Raw genomic sequence first — 15,422 nt, forward strand, 5'->3', positions numbered from 1 at the left:
GAGTCCCTATTTTATGTTGACTACAAGCCATACCATGAAGAAACCGGCATGATGAAAACTAAAGTGTCGGGACTTCTTACTCTGCCTTACCAAACGGTGATTTGACCTCGAGCGCACTTGCACGCAGCGGGGCAGTTGACTACTTTCTGACACGCATGAAAGATCGGCATTAGATGAGCCATAACGAGGAGTGCCGACGCACGTTTGGTCATTCTTGCTTATCTGACACTGTTCTGTCTTTGATTGGCCTTCACTATGAGACATCCCTTGATTGTCATGTTAGAGTGCATCGATCAGCAGTTTACAGAGCGCTATGAATCCGAGTAGTCGAATTGAGTAGAGTGCAATTGGAAGTGTGAGGATTTTAGTTTATCGGATCATCTTGAACCTATTTCTCCTTTACTCGACTTAAAGTAGTTCTATTAGATAAAGGTCACATTATGTTACACTTCATATCCAATGAGAGGCCAGTCTAGTAAACCTTCTCGAGCTACTTTCCCTCCTCCAAGTCATTATTCTGCTTTTCAGTTGTCGATTGTTCATTCTCGTCCCCATTCGCGGCCATTTCCGCCAATTTTTTGCTCGCCGCCTCTTTCTTAACGTTGCGCCATTCCATGGCCAGAGCGAATGGGACCGCCAGACATGCGGCCGCAAGCCCAAAGTCCATTACCGCCCGAATTCCATAAGCATAAGCATCTTGCAGCGCGCGGAGGATGGTCGCATCAGTGGTGAGCGACCGTAGGCCGGTCGGACCAGCAGCGATGACGGTCTCTGCAGCAATGGGAAGATGAGATGTGCGGACTTGGTGCGCGACGCTCGTTTCGAAAATGCTTTCTCCGATGGCGACGGCTATGGCGCTGATGTTCGGTACAATTGTGAGCACTCATTCAATGAACCATCTGTACGGTGAATAGAACTTACGCGCCGAGTTGGGAGAAGAAAACAGTGATTGCTTGAAAGTCGAGCTGGTCAGCGCGAGCGATTACTGGCACCGGGAGAGATGTTTTGGCACTTACCATTACCAATTGGTATATCGTCGTCACTATGAGAACATATGAGTTAGCGATATCTGGAGGGATGGGTGTGCTGTCTGACTTTAGAACGACCTGAACCGCTGTGAAAGGCATCTGTAGTCCCAAACCATGTCCGACTCCGGCGATGACGAGAAATGTCGCCCATAATGCAGTCGATGTGCCGACTTCGAGCTTGGTCAGGCAGGCAGTGCCTATGATAGAGATGACTTGGCCCAGGACCATGAATGGGACCTGACAGTGGAACTTGGGTCAGCAGCGCTCATAAGTGGAAGTCTAGAAATCTGGTGACTCACGTAATGCCCTGTGATTGACACAATGGCGCCTGTAAGGACAACGCCAGCGATTTGAGAAACGCCCAGAGGGATTCCCCGGATACCACTAACTGTTGGGGAAACAAGTTGGGCGGATTGGAAGTAAAATGGGATATAGTAGAGTGTCTGTACACATAATGAGTCGAATACTAGATTGTATCCCAGGCTGGAGGCTTACAACGTAGATACTGATCTCTAAGAAAAACGAATACAGAGCGCCCATCAGCACAGAGCGCTGGCGCGCAACTCGAAGGGGAACGGTGCTACGCTCCCCTTGATACCATTGCGAGAGGAAAAAGGCGATCAAAAGCAGGCCTGCACCAACAAACAGCCCAATCACCTTGGACGAGCGCCATTTGCTAGAACTGCTGCCAAATTGCATGGCGAGTATTAAACAGGACACCCAGGCGATAGTCAAAGTGATTCCAATGTAATCGAAGGATCGGAGGCGCGCGAGAATTGAGTCTGCTGGTTTTGCTCGACGGTCCTGAAGCTTGAGGAAGAATAATACCAGGATGATTGCCACGCCACCGATGGGTAGGTTGCTGAAATTGAAGATACGGTCAGCCAAGATCAACAAGTTAGGATGAATAGCCCTACATCCAAAAACACCAGCGCCAGGTCACATGTTGTGTAAGAATACCTCCCAGTGGTGGTCCCAAACATGCAGCGATACCGAACACGCTCAGCACTATTCCCAGATACATCGGCCGTTTCTCTAACGGAACGCTCAGCCCAACGATGCTGAGAGCGCCTTGATATAGACCAGCAGCACCAACCCCGGTGATCGCTCGACCGACAATAAAAGCCGTAGAGCTCGGACTAGCAGCGCATAGTACGGATCCCGCTTCTCAGGTCAACATGGTAGACACGAAGTGTAAACAGTCAGTAGACTCACCTTCAAACAGAACGGCAACACTAAGATAGGTTGCCTTTGCATCGAAGAGCTGGAACACATTGCCAAAGGCGGGTTGAAACGCTGTGACCGTCAGAAGATAGGCTGAGCCATACCAACCCACATCATCAAAGGCTTGGAATGTAGTGGAGATACTGGGCACAGCGACACTGATGATTGTAGTGTCGAGAGCAACCAGAAAAGTTCCACAACACAAAGACACGATAACGATTGCTAGCCGCCATGTCTCCGTTGGTGTTGTAGCCTGGCTTGCCAAACCTTCAGATTGAATGGAGTTGGTTTCCTCCATCGATATCTGAGCTGCTGGTGGCCTTTCTGTGTCAACAGCCATCTTTGGGAAGTCGACCGGTGAATCGCGATAGTATGCAAGGGAAGAGGACAAGGAGTCATGAGGAACAAGACGCGATCAAGACGCCCAACTTAAAACATACATAGCAACATCGGTCTCAGCCTGTGTTAGGCTGACAGGCCACTTACTGTGCGACTCGAAAAGCATCTTGGACACGAATCATGCATGCAAGGAGCAATGGGGCCACGGAAGGAAGACGTTGCAGGCACGCGGGAGTGTCTCGGACTTGGTCGGGATTTTAACTACAAACCTTTCTGATCCCCCTGCGATAAGCGGTAAATACAGTATCGAAAATACATACAAATTTACTAGTACCAAAAACACTTTGAAAATACCAATTACTACCTCACCACCCACTTCGAGGGCTGAAACCACAACCCGCATCTCGTATATGCATCATACCGCCTGCTCTGTACAACGTTAGGCAACCTGACTAATTATAGCTCATTGCCGACCGCTTGGCTGCACCAGGTCGCACTATTTGCCTTGTAAAAGTCCGACAACGCTCACAGGGACCACCGAGTCATTGAGACCAGCGTTGGATCGATACAACATCGGATAAAGATATGCAGGAAAAGACCAGACCAAAAAGCTTCCGACCCAGAGAAATCCAAATATCCGTTCACCACGGGACGCCGTCCAGTTGCGGGACGGCCCGCCACCACGAAGTATAACAGAGTAGGCGTTGACGGCCAGATCTTCCAGCATTAGTCCGAAGGCCTGCGTGCAGAAGAATTGCACCGCCCCAGAGCTAGAGGGCGATAGCCCCGACGACAGGTCAATGAGTAAGTGCATGAAAGCGGAGGTTGCAAACACCATCACCACCTTGGCATATCGGTCGGCGAGCGTCCCTGGCTGGAAGCGAAAGACATCGCGTGCAAAAAATCGAGAGATCGCACGGAATTTGTGGGAATTTGATTGGTGCCACACGCGACTATGCCGGCATTAGTTCAATACCGAAAAAGAAAAGAACAGAGGTGAAGGGGTTTACCTCCAAAGTCTCCGCAGGCTATACGCATCCGACAAGGCTCCGTAGAATGGAGGCCAGTCCTGCGGCTTACTCCATCTCGCAAGAACGCTGGTGAATGCGAAGAGATAATAGAAACCACCCTGACTGGCCAATAAGCCTATGCCAGCCGCAATGCCCGAAAATACTCGGATGACGATCTCTTCCGTAGTGATTTGGGAAATCCTCCGAAACAGCGGCACACGAGAAGCAATGAGGAAGCGAGATCCCACCTCAGGATCGCCCATCGAGCCTAGCACATCGAGGCCCAGATAACTGAGGAGGATAATTCCCGCAGATCGACGGAGGAATGCGGCTCGGTCACAGGTGACCGCTTCAGGAATGTGGTGCACTTGCTCAGGCGTTCCAATGCATCGCGCATTGAAGGCCGCCCAGATACCAAACCGTACACGGGCCACCCAGGTCGAGTTTAGCGTCTTAGGCGACTTCATCGGGGAGGGCTCGACAAATTCCCACCGTGTCAACAACCCTATGTCGACATAATGAAGCAGTAACATGACCGAATAACCGCCTGCGAGGCTGGCCCATGGTGTCCGTACAAAGTATCCCAAGGAGGTGGAGATGCAATGGCCAGTGCATAGCGCGACAAACACCAATGCGCCAGGCCTCAGGCTTGACAGGGCCGGGGTGAATCCCAGAGTGGTCACCACCACGGCCGTTTGAAGAGCAATTGTTAAGAAAGGATTCAAGGGCATTTTCTATACTCTAATGCTGGTCTTGGGGGTTGCAGCTGTCGCAAAGTAATAGCAAATAGCGGACAAAGCAGGGAGGTAATGAATGTATTGTAGGTCAAGGAAAAAGATCAGGTCTTGTGAAAAGGGGGAATAGAAGCTGGCAATGTACCTTTGGCCCAACCAAACAAAGAAGCAGGGATTATTGGACACTTATTGGCCTAAAGTTGGGCAAATGACTGAGCAAGGGGGAAACCCTTGCAGCTGGCACATCCCGGTCCAGTCTACTTTGTGATGGTGGGTAGTCACAGCCTTCTTTCAATGCAAAAATTTGAAAAGAAAACAAAGTACCCGGTAAGGCTTGCGTTACAAGTGTCAATTGCCTGGACAGCGTTTTTGCATAACCGACGCCTCGTCCATTTCACTTAGTGCTTACTCCAGACCCCACCTGTCGATCAATTACCCTACCCGTCTCTCCTCATATGGTAATTTATAGATTCATCGTCTTGGATGAGAGTTGAGACTTATCCCAGTGCAAATGGATGAATAGCCTGATCTGGGTATCTGAAACACTCTGCACACCTTGAATTATGTAAATCATACTTTCGTTTTCGCCCCCACTCCTCTTCCAAGTTTCTACACCTGATTGCTATTGGTAATAAGGGCTTCTCTAAGCCTTAGTGATAATCCATTGGCTTCCCTACATGCTCTCTCGCCAGGCTTTTCGGAGGGCTGTGTGCTGCTGATGGAAGCAATGATGCAATGACGGGAAATTCTGGTCAGATGAAGCCTACAAGGCACCCACTGTTGCCGTCAGATGTGTCCTCGTCGTTTGCTTACCTTGACTCGTAAGATATCGCTGGGGTGAGATTTGGCGATCGTGATACTATCGGTGGTAACAAGCACATTACTCGTGGGTTATTTAGGGGCCAAGTGGTCAGGGAGAATAGCTGGGGAAGAGTAGCAGGTTGTAAGATATATAAGCATCTCTGCAAGTACACACGGAAGTGTCCAAGTTGAGCTTGACTTCCACGGCACGCGAGGATTAGCATCAGCTCTGACTATGCTTGCGGATATGCTTTATAGCAGCAGCCTGGCACTATGCCAGATGCTGGATACCAGGCGCACGTCTTACATTGTGGCAACCCTATGGATTATTTGGCAGCTGATCAAGCTGCTCAAGATGTATAGCAAGCGCCCGGTATGCATGAATATCTCCCTCGCTTTATACAGCTTTAGTACGCGATCCAAAATCATCCACGCTAATGCCTTCAAACCAATAACAGCTCAACACTTACATCGGGGGTACGTCTATTTTATTATTCGGAAAGTGGTTCACCAGTCTCGAGTTCGTGGTCGATGGGGCAGGTACGGTCTTCAGTCTCTATCAGAGGGTACGCAACTCCAATTCTACTAATCTGCGCTGAGATATCCAACTAATCGCAAGAAGTTGGGACGTGATAAGTCCTTCGCGATTCCCGCTCTCAACGAGTATCAGGTATTAGTCTCCTCCGAGCAAAAGGTTCGGGAGCTGGGGGAGAGCGCGGAGAGCGTGCTTTCATTCCACACGGCCATGGAACAGGTATGGACAATTTTTGACGTACCTAAGTATTACTGTGTCTTACAGTGCTATAGAGGATTCAGCACAAATACACCTTGTTTGGCTTCCAGCACAACGATATAGATCCGCATAACGATATTGCTAAGCGTGTCATCAAGGTCCTGCTTCGCATCAATTTACCTCAGATGCAGCAAGGCCTACAACCCTTGGTTCAAGATCTGTTTAAGCAAGAGCTGACAGATAGAGACTCGGATGGTACGTACACTTTAGTCTTGATGATGTAAAATGGCCATATCTGATTCTGTCAACAGGTTGGAGTCAAGCAAGTGGATTTACCCTAGCTAAGCACCTTGTTACACGAATCAACAATTACGTTCTCTTGGGTGAGAAGCTGGGTGAGAAATATGCCGTACACCACTTTCTAGTAAGCTATAACCTAACGAATGTTTAGCTAGCGATCCAGCTTTCGAAGACGCTGTCAATCGGTACCTTCAAAACGTCGTGGTGACCATGGAACTATGTCGCCACCTCCCATCATTCCTAGTTCCGTGAGTACTGCTCTGTTGCATATCCCACGTGATATACTGATTTTCCAAGGTTGGTGGCACCAGCCATGATGCGTTGGAGTGGAGCTATGCATTTCATCGGTCGCTCTGTTACTGCCGAGGTAGAAGATCGACTTGTCAAGAGCAACGGCACATCCCAGGATCCCTCAAAACCGGTGAGTCAAGAAGCCCCCTCTTATGGTTCCGGGACTAAGTTACCTGTCATAATAGTGCGACGGCATACAGTGGGTAATAGATTCATCCAAGACTCCAGAACAACGAACAGTATCTCGACTGGCCCAACAAATAATCGCTATTCTCTTTGCCTCCGTGCATCAAATGGCCGCAGTTAGCATACCAGCCCATACTAAACCGCCCCAAGGCTAATTATCCAACAGGCTCTGGTATACGCCATGTATGACTTGTGTCTCCATCCGGAGTTCATCGAGCCGCTCCGCGAGGAAATCAAGCATGCGCGAAGCGCGACCAGCTATGAAGATCACTTTGATCGGTTGCCTTTGATGGACAGCTTCCTACGGGAGTCTGCACGACTCAGTCCATTAGATGCCTGTGAGATTCCCACATATATCGCGCGCAGTTTACTTCAAGCCTGATAACTAAACCCCGTTCATTGACAGTGTCAATTCAACGGGTGGCTCTATCACCCTACACTTTCGCAGACGGCACGCATGTCCCAACCGGAAACCTTGTTGCCGTGCCTCAAGAGGCAATTATGCAAGACCCGGAGCATTATCCAGATCCAAAGAAATTCGATCCATATCGGTTCCTGGCGGTGGATGAAGCGGATGGTTCGGTGAGAGCTTTCCCAAAGTATACAGACGTGCATTGGAACTATCCCTTCTGGGGTTCGGCGAAAAAAGCATGGTAAGCATCAAAACGAGTTATCCATAACATTTATCTGTAGCTGATAGGCCATGATGACAGTCCCGGTCGGTGGTTTGTCTCGAGGACATTGAAACAAGTTCTCAGCCATGTGATTATGGAGTACGATGTCAAGCTGGCGGATGAGAGTGCATCACGAACCTTTGTTTGGACCACGGCTATTGTGCCTCGATCTAGTACAAAGTTGATGTTGCGAGCGCGAAAGTGACTTTCATTTCTATAACCATTGCATTATATACGAATAACGATTTTGAACATACTCATCTTCTCCGTACTTTCAGCCATAGATAAACGCAATATACGATACCCATCACTCTAGTCCCCCCATCAAAGTACTTACTAGCAACAAAACGTAACCTCCACCAAAGCAGCAAAAAACTTCCTTAATCTACTACCAACCCTTCAATCAAACCTCACAACCTCCATCCCCATCACCAGCTCCCTCAACTCTCCCTCCGCAGGATACCTCTCCACAAGCCCTCTCAACTCCCCCTCAATCCCAGCCCACACCATCTCATCAACGCCCGTTTTCGTCCTAGAATACAAGCTAATCCCCGCCGGCGTGAACATCGACTTATTAGCAAAGACAAGCAGCCACTTGTCGTCATCGTCTGCTCCGCCCCATCCCAGAATCTCCCACTGCGCACTCACCATCCGCAGCCATCCGCTCCCCCGCCACTCCATCTGAATCGGACCATGCTCTTTTCCGCCTGATATAGCTCGGTCCGTTCCGGTTGTGGTCTTTACTGAGGAAGAGGATAGCGTTTGGTAGGATGTCTTGTTTGTGAGGATAGGGGCGGGTGAGGTTGTAGTAGCTTGGGAGAGCGCGCTTAGGGGTAGAGTGCCTGGTGGAGTGGTGGTGGTGGTGGTGTCGGCGGTTAGTGTGATTGTGGGGTTGCGTTTGTCGCTCCAGAAGGGACTGGAGGATCGTGTGATGTACCAGGTCCCGAGGATGTTGGTGGTTGTTGGTGGTAATGGTGGTGAATGTTCATGGCTGGGATGCTGGTGGTGGTGGTATTTTTGGGGAGCATGGATCATAATGGGGTTTGGTATATGGAGGTTTGAGGGAACTTGGGAGGGGGTGGTAGTAAGTATCTAGAAGTGTAGGGATAGGGAATTATGGATTGGCTTTATTGAAAGCAGAGGGTATAGATGAGTATTTATATTATTACTGGAAAGGATACCTTGGAGCGATTAATGTACATACCATGCACTCAGGCTCTGATGTTGTTGCATATTGACAGCCTAGCCTGTTACCTAGGTATATGCGGGTTTGAAAAATACGTACTCTTTACCCTCTTACTCGATATTGTGCCGGTATGCATACGGTATGGACCCGATTCATTCTTCTCCACTCTATCCACATCCCTGCCTCGATGATGACTCTCGGCTTGCAATGGCCCCGGCAAGCTGATGATGATGATGATGATGATGATGATGATGATGATGATGATGATGATGATGATGATGATGACGATGCCGTTGTTCTACCACAAGAACATAGATTAGCTCCAAACGACAAGGCAAGTAATATGTGCTTGATTTCCGTGAGTCGAAATCCCACTAGTTTCTCTATAAATATTTCTCGAGGAGCTGCTAGCTATTGACTATTATCAGGATGAATCTGCTCACCGCATTTGAACTCCCTTCAACGCTTATAAGATGCCCCCCCACCGTAGTGCCTCTTGATAAATATAGCCTCTCAGGCTTATGGCCCATAAACCAGCTCCAAAGACACGTTGTCCATGAGACTAGGACCTGTGTCGTGCAATTGCATCCTATCTCACTCATCCGAAGATTCTGGTAACTGTGCGACTTGAACGGAAGTCGATGCAGGGGGCTCTGTCTTCAGAAGACACTCTTGGGTTGAGGCAGAATAAGTCGAAATATTGAAGGATACATTGCATCCATTCGTCACGCGAAACAGTTAAGCAGTAAGTTCATAATTGAAATGAGACTCACTTTGTAAAGTCTGGTTTGACAGACTAGTATTGAAACCTGAGTGGAAGATCATTTATATAGCTGAGAGGGGGGTCGAGGTCACTTAACCTGGCTAGTCTGCATCAGATTCCATATAAACAACTAGACATCACAAGACCGAATTGATATTGGCTTACCTTATTATCTCTACGTGTCATGGATTTAATAAAAGACACGATCATAACACGGATACCGACTAAGCGAGAAGACGCATGATGTACAATAAACGAGAGCTTCAGAAGGCCTATCTAAATTTCAGTAAGGGCATGTATGAAGAGAGAGACCAAAGCAATACCATGCTCCCTTAAACGGTCTTCAGATTACACTACCATCGACATCAGAACAGGGCGCATTGATGACTGGGCCAAGCCATGTGTCTGAACGACAAATCACAAAGTATCAAGCCATATATCGGGCTATATCTACTCATAAATGAACAATATCATGTTTTATTCTATATAATGCAAAGCGATTGATACTCATCTATATCCATCCCCCTCTCTATTCCGATTCACATCCGGCATCGTCTCCGTGGTAATCTCCACCTGTACATCTTTGAATATCCTAACTCCACTATGCATACTTCCTCCGTTCTCGGCAAGCTCAATATCATCCTGTAGCTGCGTAAGGCCCTCCTTTCGCCGGGCTCGGCTTCCACCAGTATAGTCATAAGTGTAGCTGTGATAACGACGCGCAAGACTGCTGTTTTCACCGATCAAGCGAGGGGCGTAGCGGCGCAGGAAGTGGCGGAGGAAGGGGAGGCAGCTGCAGATGATGGCGAAGTTGGCTTCGATGTTGCTGCAACGCAGTTAGAGTGTGTTGTTGTGATCGGAGTAAGGAACTTACATCCACAGGTCTGGTCGACCAATATTGTAAGTTGGGTCAGAGGAATTAAGAAAGGGGATCAAAGTGATTAGACGGATGATGCCGGTGACGAGAGTTCTACATAGTCAGCAAATGACGCGAAATGGTGAGGGAATACTCACGCGCAGCCAACCATAAACATCAGCAAGAGGCCTAGCTTCTGTATCCCCGGCATGTTCAGCCCCACCACCGTTGGGATGGGTACCAAGATCAACGCAATATCGGAGATGATGTTCAACACGGCTGTTGCAACATACAGCGCGTATTGATTAACACATGTCCCTGTGACTGATATATCCCAACCTTTCTGGATTGGGTGGCAGCCGAAAATGAAGGCCAAGACGAGCGCAAAGCTGTAGCTACTGACTACAAACGCGATGCCGTACAAAATCCATTGTTGGTACCGTTTTTGACAAAGGATGCGGTAGTAAAGGATAATTAGGCTGATTTTTGCAAGCGCCAGAGCGGGAACGTAGATGATGGCTGCGGAGAGAACGACCTAGATACATTAACTTGGGTTGGATAATTCCTCGAAGAACATACCTTGACATATACGTCATACACCACAGGTGTCACGTTCCAGAAGTGAATTCCCATGCCCCCATGTTTGTATCCATCTGACATGTTAGTAGAGTGATAACCAACGGCAATAGGCACTTACAGATGGAGCATGCCTGGGTGCCCAGAGAGAACACCTGGAGCAAGATTAGTGGAATAGCTTCAAGTCCAATCGCTGTGGCAGCGTACCCAAGCAAGGATAATAGACACTGTAAAAGTCAGATAGACTCTTCGTCATTGAGGCGCTAACATACCATCATCCCATCCGAACTTATGCAGCAATTGTGCTTTGGTATACACTCGCAAGGCTAGGCAGCTAGTGCTGATGATTAAGCCCGCCGAAATCACCGCCATATTTGCCGTATACAGATGGCGATGCGAGTAGTCAAAATCGTACGTCTCCCGGGGGGAGGGTCCGCCATTGTAGTAATGGCCATTCTTCAAATGGCATTGAAGGCCAACAGCCTCTTATTGGAACCTCACACCGTCATAAATTATAGAAGGGTTCCAGAAGGGAGCTTATACTCTATGAGGTGCCCCTGAGGCATGGAAGGCCTAGTCGACGGCACAGACAGAATAAAGAGAAAGAATTTGTATTTCAGTCATTTTTGTTTTTCTTGCTTTTTCTCTTCACGGAAAAGCGTATTGTGTGCGCTTTCCAACAAGGAATGTGCTATCGAAAGCTTATGCACGCTCTCCCAAGACGACAAGGATGTGCGCATCCTTCATTAGCAGTGGTAAATTGGACCACATGCCGAAACTACGATGATTAGCGATAACAACTCCGCCAAGTTTGGGGACTTTTCCGGTGCTTGGATAGTGTCATTCGTGTGGAGCGGAATAATATGCCATCGCGTCCGGCTGTCGTCCAGGCCAAAGCCTGGCCGTCCAAAGGCCCGAGGGTCGGCGGGTGTAAGAGTGGAAAGGATCGGTGGTGGAGCGCCCTAATTACGGAGTAGAGACAAGCGAACGATCAGACCGTGCTAGTTCGAATCGCGTTGAAACGGCTCGTGCTGGCTTCATTATCGGCTCCACAGCGATGCGGGTTGACTGCGCCGCATTTTCAGAGATGCACTAAGTCCGCGTTAAAAAATGGCGCAGCCTAGCAAGGCGAGATGAGGGTGGAGCATTCGTTGTCTCATTGTCTAATCTATCCCATTCTTTTTGGTGCTCTACTGTACAAAGCGCTTCAACTAGTCGTAAACTTCTTGGAGATGCTGCTTAAACCTGGCTGATCTTGAAGCCACCGGGAACCTGTACCTGGAACACTCCATCTGGATCATACTTTTTGGCCACGCGGGAGATGAATCCGACATTCTCCTCGCCATAACCCTTGAGAGGGTTCTGCGACTTGTCGGCGTAATTGAGGTAGATGTACTCATTGTGCGCCCCAATCGACTTGGCGTACTCGTCAACCTCCTCCAGGATCGACTGGCCAAGACCGATGAAAAGATCGTCGTCCCTGGCATCATCCCAAGCGTAGTCGAATAGTATTTCTGCAAACGGATTAGTGCTGCGCTAGGAACAAGGTCGGGTCACATACGGATCAGGTTTTCATCAAATCGCTCCAAGCCCAAAACATTGCCACCCTTCTCCACGCTGTGCTGAGCGAAAAGCTTAGGCCAGGGCTGGATGATTACATCCATGGCCCAGTAGTCACTCTTGACATGGGCCTTGGCTTTTTCAATGTTGTTGTTGTGAAGGTCGATCGCCTTGCGAAGGACATTGATGTCGTTCTTGTAGGTACCGGTTGTGAAGATATCCCTGAGTTGTGAGCTGTTAGCGACCCAAGTGACAAGAACCGGCTTCAACACCACCAGCGATGATCTCCTCAGGAAGATGGCCTCCTCAAGAGAGAAAGGCGACCAAAAATGGCTATCTATTAGGACTGGCTTACCGGTATCCCGCCGCCTGAACCAGCTCCTGCGTCAGGTTGTAAATAGTAGCAAAGCGCATCGTGTCAGTGGTGTTTGGAATACTCGTAAATTCATGGAATGCAGGTGCAAAGGCAACAGGTTTGGTGTATTCCAGGGCATCGGCAATGATGTTCTGCCCCGTCGTTGAGCTGTACTCCCACATCCCGATCCAGGATGCGTAGGGGTCATTGTGGATGTTGTTGGTAAAGTTTACTGCGGCCGAGAGCTGTCGTTCGGTGGTCGAATTATCATAGACGACCAGTCCACCCCAAAGCATATCATGAGGCAACGTCTTGAGGTCATACTTTGTGACAACTCCAAAGTTGATCGATCCACCCTTCAACGCCTTGTACAGATCAGGATGGCTAGTCCGGTTAGCATTGATGATCGATCCGCTGGCAAGAACGACTTCAAAGTTCTCGACGTTGTCACAAGCAAAGCCTACACGTGCGGTGTAGAAGGTGTTTCCACCTCCGATCAGGAACCCACCCACGCCAACTGGTCCACCGCGTCCTCCAGGCACAGTGACACCATAGGGATCAAGAGCCTTGTAGACCGCCTGCCAGCGCGCCCCCGGCTGGATAGATGCAACGCCTTTCTCCTTGTGGTACGTGGTGCTGTTCATCATGGACAGATCAATGGTAACACCCTGCCCGATATCTGCTGCACCAGGCCAGGTGGTATGGCCACCACTGCGCACAGCAAATGGGCATTGTGTTTCGCCGGTCTGGGTCAGAGTCGAGACAATGAGCGAGACATCCTCCGTAGAGTGCGGCCGGACAATACACGTAGGATCGAGCTGAACATTGACCGCAAAGTAAGATGACACGGACTCGTTGTATGCCGTGCTGGTAGGATGAAGGACTTGGTTACGCAGGGAGGTCGCTTGCAGAGCGGCGCACTAAATAACAAGGCAATTAGTACACCCACTAAGTACTGAACACAAATCACATACACAAAGTTGCGTAGAACCAAGCCCGAGGCTGGCCTCGGGCAGAATGCTAAGGACAGGGACTGCCGCACTGGAGACCTTCATGTTGAGTTCGTCTATTGGAAACGCTTGGAAATATTTCCTCCGACTGTGTGCCTCAAGATGGCTACACTATCATAATATAAGTCGAAACGCTACAGCAAGCGGGCTAGGGAATACTCCTGCCCTTAGTGCATTATCGTAGCGGATTCCCCTTGCTCATATTTTGACATAGCCGGAGTGGTCCCGAGTCGCAACAAAGTACATGGCTACATGGGGCAAGTCAGCCCGTATGGCACGATTGGAATTGGAGTAGCCGTGGACGGCCTGTGTAAAGTTTTCCTGTGGAGTAGGTTGTATGAAGCGAACGAGTTCATGTGCGAATCCCTATACGAGCATGTCGATCAATTGCCGTCTGCGTTGTAAGACATGCTGGCAGGCCCAAAATGGCGATTGCACCGGTGGTTCAGATTGTCTACAGAGTAATAACTAACCGAGGCTTGATTTGACGGCTGGGCGGCCCGGTTAGTGGGTCTCTTATTGACAGGCACACTTCCCTTCGCTGTGGAGCTCCCTTATATAGTGGGAAAGCTAGTTGGCAGCATACTAGAATTTAGTGTTGTTCGAGCGGGCGGGGAAACCAACTCGGAGGAATCAGACAGCCGCCTCGCTGGTATCTTTACCATGAAATAGCATGAAAAGAGCGAAAATGGGAAAGGTCATGGAGTATAAAACAAGGCGTAGGTCGAACAGAGCCAGGGCTGAAGATGTTTCCCACGAATCCGCGCGGGTGCAGGGATAGGGTCAATGGGCGCGAAACACTGCCTAATCACCTAATTGACAGGGTCATGGCAGTTTTCTCAATGCAAAGGCGCTGGCTTGCGCTCCTACTCGTTCTGCATTTATTACCCTTCCATGGGTTCCACCATCACCGTCGTATCTCCGAAATGCAGCCAGCTCTCGCCTTCTCATAGGGCCCGTCATTTCTGTTTGCTGCCAACCGCTTTCTACGATCCTCCACTTAGTAATTAGGTCTGCTGTCTAGACTCGGAATCAATCACCGGATGTAACCTATCTGTTCCGATTTGACTTTATTTGGTAAAATCCCGTGTGTTATGTGGCCAGATGCTGATAGCCAGACTGCTAATATAATACCACTTATTGCACACGAGGCTGGAAATACCTGCGCGACATATTGCAGATGTGAATTTGTGGCGGTAGCAGTGAAACGCGGTCGAACATTTTGATTGAATCAGTACAGACTTGATATAGCGGAAGACCATGTAAGTAAGTCACTTCCCTCCCTTGCCAGGTCAATCCTGATTTCGAGGATGTTATACATCTTGTAAAATATTTGCCTTATTGCTTAAGACGAGCTAGGCGTAATGGCTGAAGGGTAGACCTCTTCGACTTTATATCTCGGATGAAGATTATGTAGCATCGTACTTTGTAAATGTAATCCTTATGTGAAGTCCTGAACTCTTCCTTTGGTGAGCCAGATTGGAATTTGTCATGAACACCTTTTTGTGCCGCTGTTCGTCCGACCAATCCTGGAGAGCGAGCTAATTGAAATCAGCCTTATCGGCTCTTTTTCGTTTTATCCGGACTTGCAAGCCACCCAGCGCCTAGCAGGTACAATACTTTGGTTTCTGGGTCCTTGTCTGATTCCGGAACTGAAATGGGATAAGTTTCATAGTATTCGCAGATACAGACTGTCCCGCTGGCACTGTCGTTGTCATTACCGACGCAGAGAATCAGAGCTAACAGTAAAGCTAGAGTGAGCTGAAGGTGTTGTCAGCATGAGAGTATCTGCAATC

The 15,422-nt window shown here is 49.0% G+C and overlaps 6 protein-coding genes across 6 annotated transcripts; 1 reads left to right on the forward strand and 5 right to left on the reverse strand.

Annotated features, from left to right (window-relative positions):
- Positions 1-490: 490 nt before the first annotated feature.
- BO85DRAFT_482909 (MDR family MFS transporter) lies at positions 491-2,592 on the reverse strand (the record flags this gene model as incomplete). Its single annotated transcript, XM_025663129.1, has 8 exons — positions 491-857; positions 922-952; positions 1,017-1,042; positions 1,096-1,265; positions 1,328-1,471; positions 1,524-1,890; positions 1,946-2,192; positions 2,244-2,592. The coding sequence occupies 8 exons, from the start codon at positions 2,590-2,592 to the stop codon at positions 491-493; spliced, it is 1,701 nt and encodes a 566-aa protein (XP_025520980.1).
- Positions 2,593-3,434: 842 nt separating this feature from the next.
- On the reverse strand, positions 3,435-4,497 carry BO85DRAFT_444403 (uncharacterized protein). Its single transcript, XM_025659008.1, has one exon. It carries the CDS (start codon positions 4,330-4,332, stop codon positions 3,598-3,600), a length of 735 nt encoding a protein of 244 aa, XP_025520981.1. The 5' UTR covers positions 4,333-4,497; the 3' UTR covers positions 3,435-3,597.
- Positions 4,498-5,491: 994 nt separating this feature from the next.
- On the forward strand, positions 5,492-7,525 carry BO85DRAFT_455099 (cytochrome P450; the record flags this gene model as incomplete). Its single annotated transcript, XM_025661367.1, has 11 exons — positions 5,492-5,509; positions 5,595-5,702; positions 5,759-5,890; positions 5,944-6,124; positions 6,181-6,264; positions 6,321-6,417; positions 6,467-6,590; positions 6,646-6,762; positions 6,813-6,984; positions 7,053-7,299; positions 7,360-7,525. 11 exons carry the CDS (start codon positions 5,492-5,494, stop codon positions 7,523-7,525), a joined length of 1,446 nt encoding a protein of 481 aa, XP_025520982.1.
- On the reverse strand, positions 7,455-8,355 carry BO85DRAFT_410631 (uncharacterized protein; the record flags this gene model as incomplete). Its single annotated transcript, XM_025657488.1, has 1 exon — positions 7,455-8,355. The coding sequence occupies one exon, from the start codon at positions 8,353-8,355 to the stop codon at positions 7,720-7,722; it is 636 nt and encodes a 211-aa protein (XP_025520983.1). The 3' UTR covers positions 7,455-7,719.
- Positions 8,356-9,776: 1,421 nt separating this feature from the next.
- BO85DRAFT_515623 (uncharacterized protein) lies at positions 9,777-11,238 on the reverse strand (the record flags this gene model as incomplete). The annotated part of the gene is made up of 7 exons (XM_025664794.1): positions 10,974-11,238; positions 10,909-10,928; positions 10,823-10,856; positions 10,705-10,778; positions 10,284-10,660; positions 10,144-10,239; positions 9,777-10,095 (listed from the first exon to the last, which is right to left on the reverse strand). Exons 1-7 carry the CDS (start codon positions 11,071-11,073, stop codon positions 9,777-9,779), a joined length of 1,020 nt encoding a protein of 339 aa, XP_025520984.1. The 5' UTR covers positions 11,074-11,238.
- A 624-nt stretch (positions 11,239-11,862) lies between these two features.
- Positions 11,863-13,671, reverse strand: BO85DRAFT_473686 (FAD-binding oxidoreductase; the record flags this gene model as incomplete). The annotated part of the gene is made up of 4 exons (XM_025662638.1): positions 11,863-12,215; positions 12,263-12,483; positions 12,617-13,536; positions 13,591-13,671. The coding sequence occupies 4 exons, from the start codon at positions 13,669-13,671 to the stop codon at positions 11,941-11,943; spliced, it is 1,497 nt and encodes a 498-aa protein (XP_025520985.1). The 3' UTR covers positions 11,863-11,940.
- Between the last annotated feature and the right edge of the window lie 1,751 nt (positions 13,672-15,422).

This window comes from Aspergillus piperis, assembly GCF_003184755.1.
Source record: "Aspergillus piperis CBS 112811 unplaced genomic scaffold BO85scaffold_1, whole genome shotgun sequence".
Lineage (NCBI taxonomy): Eukaryota > Fungi > Ascomycota > Eurotiomycetes > Eurotiales > Aspergillaceae > Aspergillus > Aspergillus piperis.

What these genes read in the sequence shown, in the direction of transcription:
- BO85DRAFT_444403 (XM_025659008.1), bottom strand. Translation starts at nt 4,332, where the DNA reads ATGCCCTTGAATCCTTTCTTAACAATTGCTCTTCAAACGGCCGTGGTG.